At 39.3% G+C, this 19,231-nt stretch overlaps 1 protein-coding gene across 2 annotated transcripts in view; it reads left to right on the top strand.

The window, feature by feature from the left end:
- The first annotated feature begins 4,918 nt into the window (after window positions 1–4,918).
- Window positions 4,919–19,231, top strand: part of LOC134789917 (uncharacterized transmembrane protein DDB_G0289901-like) — a 77,613-nt gene continuing 63,300 nt past the window's right edge. Inside the window, exons 1-3 of one of the 2 annotated variants that reach the window (XM_063760610.1) lie at window positions 4,919–5,071; window positions 5,335–8,724; window positions 9,234–9,253. In XM_063760610.1, coding sequence (XP_063616680.1) covers window positions 4,975–5,071; window positions 5,335–8,724; window positions 9,234–9,250 — 3,504 coding nt within the window. In that variant the 5' untranslated portion in view covers window positions 4,919–4,974 and the 3' untranslated portion in view covers window positions 9,251–9,253. Of the gene's footprint in view, window positions 5,072–5,334; window positions 8,725–9,233; window positions 9,313–19,231 lie in introns of those variants that run through there. The other variant, XM_063760609.1, reaches the window with a different exon arrangement.

Here is a 19,231-nt window from a genome sequence, read left to right as displayed (position 1 = left end):
CACTTTTCTAGTAGCATTTCTTTTCTGTAAGTGTCGCAGTTCAAACCTAACCTAACCCACTTTTCTAGTAGCATTACTTTTCTGTAAGGGTCGCAGTTCAAACCTAACCTAACCCACTTTTCTAGTAGCATTTCGTTTCTGTAAGGGTCGCAGTTCAAACCTAACCTACCCACTTTTTTAGTAGCATTTCTTTTCTGTAAGAGTCGCAGTTCAAACCTGACCTAACCCACTTTTCTAGTAGCACTTCTTATCTGTAAGTGTCGCAGTTCAAACCTAACCTAACCCACTTTTCTAGTAGCATTACTTTTCTGTAAGGGTCGCAGTTCAAACCTAACCTAACCCACTTTTCTAGTAGCATTTCGTTTCTGTAAGGGTCGCAGTTCTAACCTAACCTAACCTAACCCACTTTTCTAGTAGCATTTCTTTTCTGTAAGGGTCGCAGTTGAAACCTAACCTAACCCACTTTTTTAGTAGCATTTCTTTTCTGTAAGGATGGCAGTTCAAACCTAACCTAACCCACTTTTCTAGTAGCATTTCTTTTCTGTAAGTGTCGCAGTTCAAACCTAACCTAACCCACTTTTCTAGTAGCATTACTTTTCTGTAAGGGTCGCAGTTCAAACCTAACCTAACCCACTTTTCTAGTAGCATTTCGTTTCTGTAAGGGTCGCAGTTCAAACCTAACCTAACCCACTTAACTGATAGCAGTTCAAACTGATAACAGTTTAACCTACTTTTCTAGTATCATAACGAAATGCTACTAGAAAAGTAGGTTAGGTTAGGTTTGAACTGCGACCCTTACAGAAACGAAATGCTACTAGTAAAGTGGGGTAGGTTATGTTAGAACTGCGACTGTTACAGACATGAAATGCTACTAGAAAAAGGTGACGAAGTGGATTAATTAATTTAATAGGATAACGATATATGAAATATTTGCAGGTAGGTAGGTATGCGGTGCGAGGTACGGGGGGTTGAGCGGGAGGGGCTAGTAATTTTGGCATCAGTTTACTTTATTTGGTAATATGTATAAATTTTTTGGTAATCATAGTGGTTTATTTAGGTGAAAATATCGCATTAATTTGGTCTTCTAGATTTGGTGATCATTAATGATTTTTGGTGATCATTCAATATATTTGGTATTTGAATACAATTTGAAGTGCAGTCGTTATTAAAACGGTGGTACTTTTGTATTTTTAGGCCTTATTTTATTGGTGTTCAGTAATTTTTTTTGGTAAGCATGATTTTTTTTATTTAGGGTACCAAAGTATTTTTTGGTGGACATTATATTTGTAGCCTTACCTAATGACGTGCGGAGGGCTATTTTAAAATAAAACTATGATTAATATAGTTTCCGGAGCTTTGCCCGACTTGATATAAATCTTTTGAAGCGGGACGCCGCTTCGGCTGATTGGGCTGCCGCGTTGGGTGCATCAACTGTAGATGAGAAAGTAGCCAATTTTAACTCCTCTCTCTTAAAGTTATTTGATGCACACGCGCCGGTTCGCGCAGTGAGACTGAGGCGACCGCCTGCTCCTTGGATCACAAGGGATGTTCGGATGGCGATGGCTAAACGGGATAAAGCGTTTCGTAAATACAAGAAGGATCGGAGTGAGGGTAACTGGGATCTTTTTAAAGCTGCTAGAAACCGCTGTAACCAAACGGTAAGGGCAGCAAAGCGTCGGCATATCCACGAAAATGTCTTGAACTCATCCCTTGCTGACACCTGGAAATTTTTGAGATCGCTTGGCATTGGTAAAGGTAAACCTGATATAGATTCTTCTTCTTTTACATTAAACCAGTTAAATTCGCATTTTTCTAAAACATCAACTCTCAATCCATTAATTAAATTCAAAACTTTATCTCTCATTGCCTCTTTTACTTCTCCAGATATCGTTCCTTTTACTTTTTCTCCTGTCGCCATTGAAGAAATCCGCAAAATTATAGTATCAATTAAATCTAAGGCTGTTGGCCATGATAATGTCAGTCGTCTTATGATTATTCACATTCTGGACAGCGTCTTGCCAGTTATTGCTCACATAGTCAATACTTCTCTACTCACTGGCGTTTTCCCATCATGCTGGCGTAAGGCGTTTGTCATCCCACTCCCCAAAATTAATAATCCGAGCTCACTTAGCCACTTTCGTCCCATATCTATTCTCCCGTTTCTGTCCAAAATACTGGAGGCCGCGGCCCACAAACAGGTCTCACACTTTGTTCATAGCAACAGTCTCCTTTCACCGCTGCAGTCTGGTTTCCGGTCTGGACACAGCACCACCACCGCTCTACTTAAAGTTACAGAGGACATAAGACTCGGTATGGAATCTTCCAAAGTTACGGTGTTAGTGCTGATAGATTTCTCCAACGCCTTTAATGCGGTAGACCATGACCTACTTTTGGCTACTCTTACTCATTTGCAGGTTTCTTCAGATGCCACAAAGTGGTTCTTTTCATATCTTTCCGATAGAGCCCAGGCAGTCCGTGCCAGCCGCTCGTTATCTGATTGGTCTGAACTGAGTACTGGAGTACCTCAAGGCGGTATTCTCTCTCCTTTTCTCTTTTCAATTTTTATTAATCTTATTACCGCCAAGATTCGATGCTCTTACCATTTGTACGCAGACGATCTTCAGCTGTACGCGCAAGTTGACGTGGAAGATATAAACACGGCTATCTCATCAATAAATGCTGACTTGGATTACATCGCCGAGTGGTCTGCTGCCATAATTTTAGGTAGCCAGTGGCAAATGTCTAGGTTGAGTACAGTACCTGTTGCTCCGATCCTTTTTGAGGATACTGTAATTCCGGTGAGCAGTCGGGTTAAGAATCTCGGATTAGTTTTAGATTCCAACCTTTCCTGGTCTGGTCAGCTCTCGGAGACAAGTCGGAAGGTCACAGGTACACTTAGAACTCTATATAAATTTAAAAACTTTCTGCCTGTAAGCACGAAAAAAATGTTAGTGCAGTCCTTAGTGTTACCAATAATTGATTACGGGGATGTGTGTACTACTAATGCCACTCAGGAATCACTCAATAAACTAGACCGTCTACTCAATAACTGTATTAGGATTTATATTTGGACTTCGTAAATACGATCATGTCTCCTTTTACCACCGGCAACTCAACTGGCTCTCCATCCGTCGTCGTAGGTCCTTTCGGATCCTTTGTATCCTATTTTCGATCCTGTTTGAGCCTTCTGCTCCTGGATATCTCAAAAGTAAATTCGTCTTCGATACTCCTCGTCCAGGATGTGAGCTGCGTACCTCCCGCGTACTCAAACTGACCATACCTTCTCACCGTACTGGTTTTATGACTAATTCTTTCGCCGTCCAGGCTAGTCGTCTTTGGAATTCACTCCCTCTAAATATTAGACAAGCTCCAAGTAAGTTTTCTTTTAAGCGGTTGTTGCGTAAGCATTTGCTAAAACAAGAGTTCGAATAATATCCATCATTATTATATTTATAGTATGTATTGTATAAATATGTAGTAGTTTATATATATTTTATTTATTTATGTAGTTTATATGTATAGTTTGCTTTTTTTATATTCACTGAATAGGTATATTTCTCTCTCTGCACCAATTGTAGATGTCTGTTTGGCCCTATGGTTGACTGGTAGAGAATGCCATTTGGCATTAAGTCCGCCATTTGTACATTTTTGTATATACTTTGTGCAATAAAGTTTAAATAAATAAATAAATATAGTTAGCTAGAGTACCTAGAGAAGTACATATGTATAGAAGTTTGTTTGTGAAATTTACTCTTCTGTAGGAATCGAGAATACGACCGAAGGGAGTTTTTTAAATCGACACGAGTTGCGAATTACCTATTCGCACGCGTATTGTACAACGTTTTACAATATCTATTATTTATATTTTTGACACATTTAGGTAGCACACAAAGTGCTTATTCCCGCACTGGTGCGGAAAAGTGTAGTACCATTTTTACTGTTAACATATTAATTATCATACCCTATGGCAGCGGTCGGCAACCTTTTAGCAGCCAAGGGCCACATAGTAGTTAACGAAGTTGACGCGGGCCGCACTTTGGTAATATTTGTGACTTTAGCGTGCTCTAGCAGACATTGTCGTTTGTCAATATTACATACAAAAGAACCAGGGAGGCTCACGGGCCGCAACCGAGAGGTTCGCGGGCCGCATGCGGCCCGCGGGCCGCTTGTTGCCGACCGCTGCCCTATGGTAATAATATGTATTCAAATAATTGCAAATTCTCTAATTATCTTCTATAAAAACATTATGTAATAAATGTTGAGTACCTAGCTCGATTTCCATGTTTTTAGGTTTTTTCGAATAAAGATGTGACCGTTAGTTTTAATTATGGTCCTTTATTTATGGGTGATGAATTGTTTACTTACAACCTAGGCAAGTATTATATGTATAGGTTCAATTCAGCATGTAGGTAAAATTGTTTTTGTATATATACCTACACCGATACTGTTTATAATTCAAATGACTAAGCGATTATTGGAATTGATTTGTAAAAGTTATTGGTAAATACCGGTTCTTAAAAAACATACCTATGGAGGCCGTTACCTTGTAAACAATATCAAAATCATCTCAAACTATAACCCAACTAACAACGTCAATGTAGGTACCCACTCGTATTTTCCTGTAAACACTTGCCTAAAAGGTTATAAAAAACTAGCGGATACAAGGATGGCACTCACTGGTAAATTCCTGAATAGATCCGCGGATGGTATCAAGTTCATATGTTAATAAGCGTAAGTTAAGGACGTTACTTACGTAATAAAATCTGAAATGGAGTACCCCGGCACCCAATTACCATGCACTGCGGAGCGGTGCTTCTAATGAATGCGGGAAACAAACGTGAAGTCAACATTTTGATTCGCGGTAAACGCCGACTGGTTTTTTGCTATACTTTATGAACTGGCTATTTGTGTATCGCTTTATAAAGGCAAGGCACCCGTGGCTGTGCTACATTGTAATCGCGAGGCTTCACTGAGATGGAGCTCAAGTGCGCCTTAGTGTTGACCCTCGTGGGTGTAGTGGCATCCAGTCCTTATAATAGCTATGGCGTTAAGGGCGGCGCGGGGGCTAAAGGTAAGTGTTTATTTGTAAGGTTTATTTGTTATTAGGAAAATAACAGTTTAGTTTAAACTTTGGTTTGGTTGTTCGGTAATTAAACTATTAAGCCGTCTGCAGTTTATACCTAATTGTTAAGAGTTAGTAATAAACCGGCTTCTAATTTGAATAACTGGAAACTAGACGTAAATAATTAAAATAGTAATGTTATCATCAATCATAATTTAGGCTTCGATTGTAAATAGCTATCAAAGTATTAAAAGTGTTTATATTTGTTTTAGCCGATGCAGCAGCGCTAGCCGGTGCTTTTAGTGGCGCTGGAAACATCCCCGCTGGTGCCGGATTTTCGGGCAGTTTTTCGAAATCCTCTGCCTCCAGCTTTGCCTCATCGAGTGCTAGTTCCAGTTCAGGTTCATTCAGCTACAGCGGTAGTGGTTCCATTGGCCCAGGAGGTGCGGGTTGCACTTCCGGAGGGTGTCAAAAGAGCACAGACGGTCAACCTGGAAACGGTTTTCCAGCGTTCAGTGGTGCGAACGCGGGGGCTATAGCATCAGCAGGCGCAATCGCTGGGGCGTATTCACCTAATGGTGCTCCTTGCACTAGTGGTGCGTGTTCTGGCCAGAAACCCTCAGGCTGTCAAGGATCTAACTGCGGTGACGCTACCAAATGTACTTCAGGAAAATGTGACACGCCATCATCAAACGATGGACCAGAAGATGACGGAAATGACATTCATGTAAATGTTGCTGGCACGGCAGCTTCGAAAACTACTGAAAATGCTCAAGGATCTCAGTACGACAAATCTTCCGATAGCTATCAACCTTTCGGTTGTTCCAATGGAAACTGTGGATCGCCGTCCTCTACAAAGCCATCATACCCGCAAACGAACCCTGGTGCAGGACCCGATTATTCCAAGCCTGAGAGTGGAGCACAGGGTAATGCAGAGGTACCTGTACCTGCTAAAGATCTGACGGCTCCGAAAGAATACCCCAATCCAGGAACTGGGCGATTGCCTTTAAATAGCAATGCTTACCAAAACGCCCCTTCAGCGAATGGTAAAGTTAGTCAGTGCTCTTCCGGAAAGTGCGATAATAAACATCCGGATAGTGTATACAATCCCGGGAATGGTGATTCTTATTCAACTAATTACTTAGGCCCCAATTTCCCTACGCAAGCGACGGATAGCAACAAAGGAAACTGTGCATCCGGAAATTGTGGCACGTATCCCTCTTCTGGCTCTAGTCCGTCAGCCCCTGGCTATACCCCGACATCGGCTGGCCCCAATCGAAACTGTGTTGGTGGAAATTGTGGTAGCTTTCCGTCAATCGCTCCTGCTCCTACAGGACCATATCCCGGACCCAAAGCCCCTGGCTATTCACAATCGCCTTCTACTAATGGTGGTTGCACTAGCGGGAATTGCGGTACCTACCCTTCCTCTGCACCTAGCCCTACCGGATCTTATTCACAAACGCCATCGGGCCCTAATAGCAACTGTGCCAACGGTAATTGTCGCAATTATCCTACATCTGCCTCAAGCTCTGCGGATTCTTATGCAGGTTCCAAAGCTCCCGGCTATTCATCTGCACCATCAGCTCCTAGTGGGAACTGTGCTAATGGAAATTGTGGCAATTATCCTTCTTCAGCCCCCAGTGCTACAGGATCTTACCCAGGCTCCACAGCCCCAGGCCTTTCGCCTACGCCGACATCTCCTAACGCCAACTGTGCCAACGGGAACTGCGGCAGTTATCCTTCACCTGCCCCAAGCGCTACGGGATCTTATGCCGGTTCCAAACCCACAAGTTATTCACCTTCTGCCCCCAGTAGCAACTGCGCCAACGGAAACTGCGGCTCCTACCCTTCATCTGCTCCAAGCGCTGCGGGTTCGTATGCAGGTTCCAAACCTACAAGCTATTCACCTACGCCATCTACCCTCGGTAGCAACTGTGCCAATGGAAACTGTGCCACCTATCCTTCATCGGCCACAAGTGTTGCGGCATCTTATGCAGGTTCCAAACCCACAAGCTATTCACCTACGTCTTCTGCTCCCGGTAGCAGCTGTACCAATGGAAACTGCGGCACCTATCCTTCACTTGCCCCAAGCGCTGCGGGATCTTATGCAGGTTCCAAACCCACAAGCTATTCACCCACGCCTTCTGCTCCCGGTAGCAGCTGTGCCAATGGAAACTGCGGCACCTATCCTTCACCTGCCCCAAGCGCTGCGGGATCGTATTCAGGTTCTAATCCCACAAGCTATTCACCCACGCCTTCTGCTCCCGGTAGCAGCTGTGCCAATGGAAACTGCGGCACCTATCCTTCACTTGCCCCAAGCGCTGCGGGATCTTACTCAGGTTCTAAACCCACAAGCTATTCACCTACGCCTTCAGCTCCCGGTAGCAATTGTGCCAACGGAAACTGCGGCACCTATCCTTCGTCTGCCCCTAGTGCTGCGGGAGCTTATCCAGGTTCAAAAGCTCCTGGTTATTCATCTTTGCCGTCAGGTCCTAGCGGCACCTGTGTTAACGGCAATTGTGGCATTTTCCCCTCGTCAGCATCCAGTCCCACAGGAGCTAGCACTTATCCAGGATCAAAATTCCCAAGTTATTCGCTAGGAACATCATCTACAATCCCATCCGCGAGTGCAACTGCTCCCACCAATTGTGGCACTCCTAACTGTGTCGGTTCTTCCGCACAGCCTAGCCCAGGAGCGATTGCTGCCAAACCAAGTATTACATATACTCCTCCATTTACTTTACCTTCTAACTCTGGCCAGTACGGTGCGGCGGCTGGTGCCAATGCTGGAGCGGGACCTTTGGGAGTTCCTAAACCAGCTAGCGGAACATATCCATCTTCCCAAGAAAAATTACCTTCTTATACCGGTGGCTTCGGCGCCCCACCCGGAATTTTAAAACCTAACGATTTTTCACTACCTTCTAAACCTACATTCCCAACAGGTCAAAATCCTACAAGTCAACCCGCGCACCCTAGCACAAGCGCAATCCCGTCCACTACACATGGAGTAGCTCCAACCTCTCCCACTTCCAATGTTTACAATAAACCTTCTTGCACATCTGGGAATTGCGGAGCTCAACCAAGTCAGTTATCCCCTTCATATGGTGTTGGCAACTCGAACAAGGGTATAGCCGGGGCTGCCGCCGGTGCAAGTGCGTCAGCCAGTGCCAATGCTGTTGCATACTCAGGAGGGTTTGGCGGTCCACCGGGGCTTCTGAAACCTTACGATGAGGGGAAACTGGGAAGCAAGCCAGGCGCTTCTCAAAACGGCCTTGAGGCTGGTAGTTTCGGCAATAACGGAAACAGCAATAACCTGAATGCAGGAACAGCAGGAACTGGAAATCATTCGCCTTATAATTCCCCGAATGGAGGTGGAAGCGGAACGCAGGCTAGTGCTGGAGCACACGCAGCTGCCGGGGCTGCTGCAGGCGCATTTGGCTCTGGAAGTAACCAAGGTGGTCATAGTGGATGTGGTGGTGGTTGTGGCGGAAGTGGAGGCAGTGGCGGCAGCCCGTATGGAAACTTCGCGCTGAGTAACAGTGGTGCGATTGCATCCGCGAAGAGTCTCGCGGGAGCCACCAGCGGAGCGTACGGCCAAGCCGGCAGCTTTGCGAGCAGTTCCGCTAACGCGCATGCTTCTGCCGGATTCCCTACTAAAGGAGGTTAGTATTTATTTGTATCAATCGAATTTAAATGAATAGGTACCTATCCGTTGTATTTCATTCCCATGTTTGTTTAGTAATTTCGTATTGTTTCGCGAGTAACTAGTGAGGTAGGTACAGGTACCTATCACTGACATTGAAAGTGTTTCTTTCCATGCCTAATTGTTCACAGTTACTTATCAAAAATTTTAACCAACTATTACTTGGTTACCTTTAACCTTCCCCGAATAATTTATATGTGTAGGTATACATTAATTAGGTTACTTATCCAGTTTATGGTACCTAGTGTAATTTAAAGTCCATATTACCCAAATAACATGCCTTAATGCATAGTTCGTTTCACCTCCCACTACAACATGCAGAACTCCACCGTATCATATTGACAGACTACATGTTTCAAATTTTGAGCCAGTTTTTAGATAGTATATGAATCGATCTGTAGGTGTACAAGTGTACAAGACTTACATGTTGATATTAGTAGGTACTAATCACCACTTATCTTGTTCCAGGTTACGGAAGAAGATAACTTTAATTACTTCACGACAAGACTCGACTCAATACATGGGCAAGCTGTTAATAAGGACCCAAGGCCTATGTGACGACCTGATTTAATTTAATTCATTAAGTAACTATAATAATTGTTTAATCATTAGGAGATCTGAATACGGACTTATTGTGATATTTAAGATATAGACTAACCAATTGAGATTGTTGTAAGTAACAACCAATTTGACATCGATTTAGGATTTTTAAATTATCAATTTAATAACTATTTACGCGCACATTTTTGTCGATACTGAAGCTAAATTTTCTACATACTGTGTCGTCGCTTTAGCGAAGTACAGTGTCTATAAAAATAGGTACATATCTTTGGTTCCTCTACTTAGAATAGAAGTGGTAAAAGCAAGTACTTTCCAACAAACATAACAATTTTGTATATAGGTACTTAAGTACAAAGTATTTACTTATAGGAATATAGGTACTTATTACCTACCGACATATTCAAGAATTGTTAACGATTTAGCCATATAGTATTTTAAGTATAAACGTAGTATAAACGTGAGTGGTAGTTCAAAACTACTTATTAGGACATTATTATTTAATTAAAGGATATTTTTAATACACTGTTTTATTATACTTCCTTTATTGCCTCTTTCCTTCTTCCTTCTTTATTAAGTTTTATAATAAATGTAACCTTTTATAGAACCTTCAAGTAAAGTGACCTTAGTTTTCCCTACGCAACACTGGCTCTTATTTAATAAGATTTGTGACTAGGGCTAGTCGCTTTATATCCGTGTAAATCATCTCATAGAGTTCAACGAGCTTATGGTGCGATATTTATTTATATCACACAATGTCACTTAAAATTATACATGGTAATTTCTTAGGAATGTATATTGTGATTGTCATTCAAGATCAGTTTTTCAATAGGTACTACATACATACCTACCTAAGTATGTGAGAGATCTTTTTGTGGGGGTTGTACTCGTAGTGAGAAGAAAAAAATCAGGTTACTTACAAAAAGCAAACGAGATAGTTGAAAGACACCGCACTAGAGCCAAAGAATATGTACTGCAGATTTAATAAATGTTATAGTTAGCACTTAGTTCCTCAAGATCTCATATAAAATAATTAAAAAACACAAAGTCGGACATAAACTGAAGCGTAGGTACTTACAGGTACCCAGACTGTAATCCGACCAGCCGTATCTCACAGAAACTGTATGAGCACTCCACATACACTAAGTTTCATTTTTTACTTCAGGGTTTATCATCTCATCCCAAAGAAAAGGATAAGAGAATAACTAAGGTAGTCAGTGATTAGGTACTTACCTACTGTGTTAAACTTTTCAGTTCCTTAGCACTTGCAGTCTTGCACATGGTTCGGTATCGAAACTTTCGGCGCGATTCGGTAAATGAATTAGAGATTAAATAGATATGAAATAGTAAAGATATTGTGACGTTCCACGCAAAAGGTACCTTATGGCGGTTGGCGCTTACGCTATTATTAACGCCGCTCCAATATTATTGCGGCGCTATACGACGTAAGCGCCAGCCGCCATCAGGTAGGTACCTTTTGCCGTGGAACGTCAAATAACTTTACTATTTCATATCTAGTGAATCTCTAATTCGTTTTCCGAATCGCGCCATGTCGATTGTTTAGTTTTGCTGGTACTTGCCTACATACTTATGTTACATATAGAACTTGCCAAACCATTCATAGACCAGCTGTCATTTGTTTTAACAATTGCAAAGCAAAAAAATAAAAGGTCACTTCTTGCCTCGCAAATATTATACACGACGGGCACACCAAAAAACGACAAGTTTACTTGAGGGGTTTTTCAATTGAGCGAATTTCTGACGTCATAAGAGCACACATCTATTAGAGTTCAACGACTACTGACTTCCTGCGTAAGAACTTCCGTGGAATTATCTCGTTAAATACTTTTTTTTACCGTGATGGTCGACCATAATTGATAAATAAAAAAATCTAAAAGTGGAATAAATCCAGTGGTAATTTTTTGCAAAATTAATAAGATTATACCGCGTAGGTTATTATACCTAATACCAGATGACTAAACTATAGAGACTGTTAATCTCAATACAAAATCGCATTCCTCGTCACTGATTTTAACATGACATCCCTTAAACTTGACCTCCTTCCTAGGGAGTTAGGTATTTTAGAGAGATAATTAAAATAGATGTCGTTATGGGTAACTTGTGAACCAAGGGCCAAAGGACTTACAACGTGTAGGGTCAAGGCGGAAACAGTGGCTCAGCTCGATCAGTGACTCAGTCGCTCAAATATCGCTTTATACTGTAGCATAGCACCCTCGCGTGTTAGAACAACCATTTGAATTTCCCCATTTGAAAGTCCCTCTCGTGTTGAAATTAGTTTGAGTGAGCCACTGTTTAAGCTAAGCCACTATTCCCGCCTTGATCTTAACCTACGTCTGCTATGTAATGTACCTAACAATTTACAACAATATGACGTTGACGAGGAAAGTCCCTTCTAAAGGAGATTGTAAGTCTCCATCATTTTCTTGTCTCTGACACAACTATGTCGACTAATTAAAAATATGTATATGTAAAAAATGCCGAAATGCCGAACTGCTTATAAGAAATTTTTGACTTATACCTACCTTGTAACAGGATGCTATGGATCGGCGACTATTAACGACTAAATATTATAATTAATGTGTGTGACTAACGCCTTAACAGGTAAAACTGGAATTATTAAGTAGAAGCAAATATTATATATTAATTTATCATATAAATCTGTCATAACTAGGTTCAATCAAAGTTATTTTCAAAGCTAGCGTAAATTATATCTCTGAAAAGTATTTTTACTCATTAGAGTATTAACTTCTGCAGGCGACTTCAGTGTGCGTAGGCCTTAGATATAGTAATTATAAATACTGATTATGCAATTATGCACAGAAAGTGACAGAAACTATTAGGTACTCTACCTTAAGTAGTACCTTATTATCGTATTTCGTGGTAAATGCCATGCCATTGTATGTGAAAGTAGGTAATTGTGTGAGGTCATGAGGTGTTAATACATAATAGTTATTTACGATACAAGTGCGGAAAAGAGGAAATTCGAAACGAGTTGCGATAAATTAAAACATGACCGAAGGGAGTGTTTTAAATCGACTCGAGTTGCGAATTACCTATTCGCACGTGTATCGTACAACTTTTTTACAGTACATAGGTACATATGGCCCTTTAAACTGTCGACATACGATTACGCACGGAAAGTGCTAGCACCATAGAGTAAAGAGTTTTGTATTGTACTGTATCGTAACCCTGTATGTCTGTTACCTCTCCACGCTTAAAAACACCTGAGGGCCTAGCCAAGATGACAATCGTTTCGTACCTACATATTTTAAAACTTATACGGCTCTCTTTTTCATCGATGGTTAAAAAAAAGGTTTCAATACGGCATTTTCTATTATATTTGTTGTGGTGTCTTCTATTAACCTATGCGCCTCAAGTTATACATTTGTTTTGTAATAGATCCTTTTACCTTCATTACGTCTTTATCCCAGCTTGACGGTATAACAGTGATTGCTTGCATCAGTCCTAATCGTCTGCAGATTCTCAGCATCGATCGTAAATCTCGGCAACCGTCACATATATCAGCGCTTAATACTGTTACCACCACATGCCTGACACATAGTTGTTAGCAAACCAGTATTAATAGTGTTTGCGATTCATATTATTATCACGGATCTTCAGATCATAGTTGTACTGGTTAGCTTGATTTGAATGCTAGCTGAGCGATGGGAATGCAGGTTTGTTGATACAATCATGCACTTCTCTCCATTGTTCACGACTCGTACGAACATCACGGATGCTGATCAATAAATATTCATTGTGGGAGTCGCCCATCTCTACATTGGCACCCAGGTAAATAATAATAGGTACCTACTCGGTACTATGACACGGGTGCAGATTAACCCCCATATTCATAAACGCGCTATAAACCTCAATTAGCTTCTGTTTTATGTTGTATCTGAAGTGTTCCTATAGACTTTCTATATTTAAAGGATGAAGTGGCAAGAAGTGATCCAAATGTCCCAATACTATTACCGATACCGAAAGAGTTGTTTTTTATGGAAGAGATATACAACCTAAGATATATATCTAGCTCCCATGTCTGACAGCTGAACTAGATGGCGCGATATAGTTTGTGGTAACTGAATTCTAACGACAACTTTTGGCAGCCAGAATTACCGCACTTATACGGAGCCGTGCAGCTATATTAGGTACTTGAGCTAATTAATTCGAGACACGAGTATTTCTTAGACTTTATACGTTTTATGTGACTACTTTGCCAACTTGCTAGCACAGCACTTATACTGAAGGATAGAATTTGGTGTACTATGGTGGAGTAATTTCCTCGGATTGAAATCAAATTCAAGCGAGATTAAATTCCGCTGTATCCGAACAGGCGAACACGGCGTATCGAGACTAAATCCATTTTGTTTGTTTGAACTTAGTTTGCACACTGTCTTCATAACTTCTTTCCTCTATCGACAAACTATGACACTGTACTTGTGTAGGCAGTCGACATTGTTTACATCGTTTCCGTCGCGGTAACGCCTTAGATTATGTTTGCTGGAAGGGCTGACTAATAAACGTCGTCACTACCTTCACCCACTCACAATATCCACAAAGGCTCGTCATGGACACAGCACTCTGTTTACTTAGCCTATATTAAACTATGATACCTAGAATTACTAATACAACCTACCATAACTCACTCTGACTAAATTCGGTAAAAATATGTACCTATAGATTCTATGTATGGGTTAAGTACAAAGCCAATTCTTATTTAACCCGGCTATTTAGCTTACCTACATCAACCTAATTGATTTGATCTAGCCACAAACACATAAGAGTGAAAAATAATTCTAGAGCTATCCGTACCTATGTAAGTTTTCTTTTTTCGCGGTAGGCCCAAAGATTTCAGTCCTGACAAGAAAAGAACTAATGCTACCTGTTCAGCATTCTGAGAAAAAGCATAGAACAGACGAATTAAGTCGATCGTACCATTCGTACCCCTTATTCAGTTCCATAACATGAATCCGAGCCACCCGGGCAGAAAGTAGTACCTATTTAAATGATAAGTTTTAAGATGTATTCTAAATAAGATTACAATTTTACATTTCTATTTGTATTAGGTATAAGTTAGGTTAAGTAATAATGCTATGCCCTTGCAGGGCTCATGTTTGAAACAACTAATTTGTTATTTAATACCCATATGTGCAACGTGAATGAACTTGAAACTTAATAGGTGCCTGTATTGAACAGATGTGGTAGTTTAAAATAGTGTCTATAATGTCTCTGGTATATATACAGTGAAACCTGGTTAAGTGGGACCTGGATAAGTGAGAAACCTCTATAGCTGGGACTCATGGTGCGGTCCCGACACTTTAGCACTGAATTACCTCTATTAGTGAGATAAGACGAACCTCTATAACTGGGATTAGTTGTTGTGATTTTATAGTCACATTTACCTCTATAATTGAGACAGAGAGTGTATTTTACCTCTTTTACTGAGACTATATTTATAAGATTACATTTTCCTAATTTCTTTTTAAGAAGTTTATAGGAATTGACCTCTGTATCTGAGATAACGTGAATCTATGACCTCTCTAACTTGGACTTTATTGATCAATTTCCGTCTTCTTACTAACTCTTGGTCTATCCACAAATTCTGCATTTGCTTAATTGTGTCTAAACGACTTCAAGTTTCATTTAGTAACTTAGTTAAAACTATCGAAACGAAAGCTGAAATCTTGATAAGTAACACGAATAAACAAATTTTCATTTAATAAATGTCTAAGACGCAACGAAGTCCGTATCAAACTTAATTGAAAAAATCTATCCTTTGGAGAATCATTCAAAATAAATTCCAAGAAATATTTAAACAGACTTAAAAAATGTTTAGGGACAAGGATTATTTTACCTTATTTATTTTTGAAGATAATTACAAAATACCTTATTAACCGCCTCTATAACTGAAATATCGTCTATTTTCACCTCTATTAATGGGACCCTCTATAAATGAGACAGAAATTTATTTGTACCTGGCTAACTGAGAGCCTGGGTAAGTGGAATACCTCTTTAAGTGAGACAAATCTGCTCGTCCCTTGAAGTCTCACTTATCCAGGTTTCACTGTAATTTATTAGGAAAAATATTTACTTAGATAAAAAAATGCAATCTACCAGGAAACGACGGAATTAAGATAATTAAAATATCTTGCATTAAAATATATGGCAGTAACAATATTCAATGAAAATATCGAATAAAGTGAAAAATTTAAGTAATTAGACCTATCGTGACCTACGCCTTGGCTGTAGGCTCTGATGAAGTCTTCTACGCTAAGCTCTTTCACTTCTTTATATATATTGCCCCCTCTTTTTCTTGCATCTGATTCAAAATCCATAATACTCATCTCCTCAACTTTTTTGACTTTCATTAATTATTTTTGACAACTATAGCAACGTTACCTACTGCTATTCATTGAATGAATTTAATTAAATGATCAATATTTACCTACTTCACTATCTGCAATGTATGAACCTTGCCCAACCGTTATGCCCATGATTGATACCCCGTGGACAATGGCATTAATCAATTAATTTATGCGCATATAATTACTTATATGTATATAGTAGGCCTTCGAAATTAAATAAAACCAATTGGTAAAGGCGTCCGAATTTTTCGTGATATTATAACAATATTTATACTATACGAGCACCTATGTAGTTGATATATATTATGCATCTATAAAATAATACCTACTGTATAATCTCACATACACAACGAAGTGTAAATCGGACATGAAAAAAAAGAAAAAACTATTTAATCAATAAAAGCTAAGGGTCATCGTAAATCCCATTGAAAATAAAGCAATAAATAACAAAAGGTTGGAGCCAACAGGAGTGGTCATTCCTCCATACAAACGTAGTCCTCGTTTTCCTCCGTGGTTTTTGAAGCTAGAGCAATGATTTTTTCAACACAGATTAATATTGTCAATATCTGTGTCGGACCGTTTTGCTTTTTTTGATATTTTTGTTTTTTAAGGCGCTAGAGCCCTTCAAAAACGGCCAAAATGGCCTAATAGACTATGCCGCAATGAGAGGCGTGGTATTCAAAACTGATATCAATTAGCTAAAAAAGCAAAACGGTCCGACACAGATAATTTCATAATCATTTAGATTTCCAAATTTGGTTACGATTGGTTAAGTTTTGGGGGAGGAAAAAGAGGACTACGAAACCTCGATTTTTGTCATTTTTACGCAGGATTTTTCGCCTCAGCTGCAGTTGTCCCTATCGCACTAATTTTAGGGGCGGAGTCAAGTTTCTAAATACGTACACAGCCAGAAAAGTGATGGGCAATAGTCGATATTTAATGCCGATAATCTAGTGATGTAAGAAGTTATCGATAAACCGTCTTGTGTGAAAATATCTAGATCCTAAGATACAAGGGGTTTTGGGTTGAGAGTAGGGAACACATTTTTGTAGTTATGATAAACAATCTATTATGAACTTTTTGATTCTAATATTTCAAATTAGAAATCAAAATCAAAAATATTTTATTGCATGGTTAAAATGGGTTAACAAAATTTTTAGGTACCTACAGGCACGCTTCGTAATTGTCGAGCAATTTAGGGTCCTAGCTGAATTGGTTGTTCCATACTTACTCGTGCTCTATGGAATGTCCAATTTAGCTAGAACCCTAAATGGCTCAACAATCACGGAGCGTGACAGTACAAATGATTCATGTTCTGTATATCCTGCCCTACAATGGCGTTAATATTTGGTTGTCATGTCTATACTTCCGTTTTTAAGCATTATTGAAAAAAAAATAGTACATACTAATATTAACCACTAAGTACATAACTATTACAAAAAAAGCTAATAAATAATTATACGATTGCATGCTTAAAAAAGACACGTCACCTTCACTCTAATGCTAAACAAACGAAGAATAAGAACTAACAGCGATAAGACCGCCTGTTGCTACCTTTATCTACATTGTAAATCGGTTTTAGGGTTCCGTACCCAAAGGGTAAAACACGGGACCCTATTACTAAGATTCCGCTGTCCGTCCGTCCGTCTGTATCTCTGTATCTCACGAACCGTGATAGCTAGACAGTTGACATTTTCACAGATGATTTATTTCTGTTGTCGCTATAACAACAAATACTAAAAAAAGGATAAAATAAAAATTTTAGTGGGGCCTCCCATACAACAAACGTGATTTTTGACCGAAGTTAAGCAACGTCGGGCGGGGTCAGTACTTGGATGGGTGACCGTTTTTATAAATAATGGTACGGAACCCTTCGTGTGCGAGTCCGACTTGCACTTCGCCGGTTTTTTTTAAATTTGTTTTTATGTTTGTGGTGTAATAAAGAATATTTTAGAGTCAGACCAAGAAAAGTCTACAGCAATTTTGATAGCACACGCAGTGCAAGTGTTATTTATATGTCATAATTTCATAGAAGCGACGTTTGAAATAATACTTGCACTGCGTGTTCTATCAAAATCGCTATAGATTTTTCTTGGCCTAACTCTACTTTAAATTACAAAGTAAGGCCTAAATTATAAAATAAGGCCCATCAAATGTTTTTTTTTTGTATTTATTAAACTTGATATTTTGTCTATAGTATTAGCGGACATGGCCTCAAAATTTAAACCCGCTTAAGAATCGGGCCTTATTTCGTGCATTATATACAATACTACCCATTTTTGTGTAGTCATTATTTATACTATAGAAGCATTGTTTGAGTAGCCAATTATTTAAACAGTATTTTTTTAAAGGGCAACGGTGGCAATATTTTAAGGTCTGGACAATAAGATACAGATCTTAATAAGGATATCAATGTAAGTGAATGTGACCATGACTACCAAACAAACAAATGTGATAGAATTTGCCAGCTGGCATTGTAACATTCAGACAGTTACCTATGTACCTAATCTGAAATATGAATAAATTAGTAATATTTTAAACAGGAAAGTAAACCGAATTTTGGCCTTTTGCTGGACACAATCACAATAGTAATTTGTTTTACAAGAGGGCAAAGTTTATCGCCACCGGTTGATGCATTTGCAGCACCAATGGTAGAAAATGCAAGCTCATCATCAACTGCATAATCGACGTTTGATATGACTATTGAATCCGAGCTTTTTGATCATGATTTATGATAAAACAAAATTTTAGAAGGTCGCAGAATAGTGGATTTAAAATATTTATTTTCTGTGATCTCAAATATCAGGCACGATCATACAAATTGTACATTTGCTGATCTTGCCTTTGTCATTGAAAGACGTAAGGGTTTACACAGAGAATATATATTTAAGTGTAATATGTGCAAAAAAAAGGAAACGATACACTCTGAAGACCCAAAAAGAAAATGTTAGTAAATACTGCTCCTCCCCATGGTTACTTGGTTCCTTATTCAACCTACCTGAAATTAAACGAGTAGGTTAGTAAATTATATCATTTTACATTATAAAGTTAAATGTTTAGGTATCTCAATCACTTACTCACTGGTGGACATGGACGCAAAATTTTTGCCCATCTACTTATGCTATCTTATAAAAAATGAAATTTTGAAAGTTAGCACGCTTAAAGTTCGTTTTTTTTGCATTAAGGTAACAGATTTTGACATGTCTTATTAAAAATTACCATTGAAAAATAAGTCATAGCAAATATGTTAGAATTATAAATCATATTAATCATATTAATGAGCAAGAGAACCCTAAACCGGCGAGCGTGTATGAGGAATGTTATGAATGTGAAGGAAGCGAAAGTGGTATGTCAGGATCGTAGCAAGTGGAAATCCGTGGTCTCTGCCTACCCCTCCGGGAAATAGGCGTGATTGTATGTATGTATGTATGTATGTATTAATCATATACTTTTTTATATTCTTTTGCTTTCATAAGTAATATAAACTAATTTTTGAAAGCGTTTTTCAATAATTATTAA

The sequence above is a fragment of the Cydia splendana genome, chromosome 4 (assembly GCF_910591565.1).
Source record: "Cydia splendana chromosome 4, ilCydSple1.2, whole genome shotgun sequence".
Taxonomy (NCBI): Eukaryota; Metazoa; Arthropoda; class Insecta; order Lepidoptera; family Tortricidae; genus Cydia; species Cydia splendana.
The sequence above is the reverse complement of the archived record's forward strand: the minus strand, read 5'-3'. Positions and strand labels throughout refer to the sequence as shown.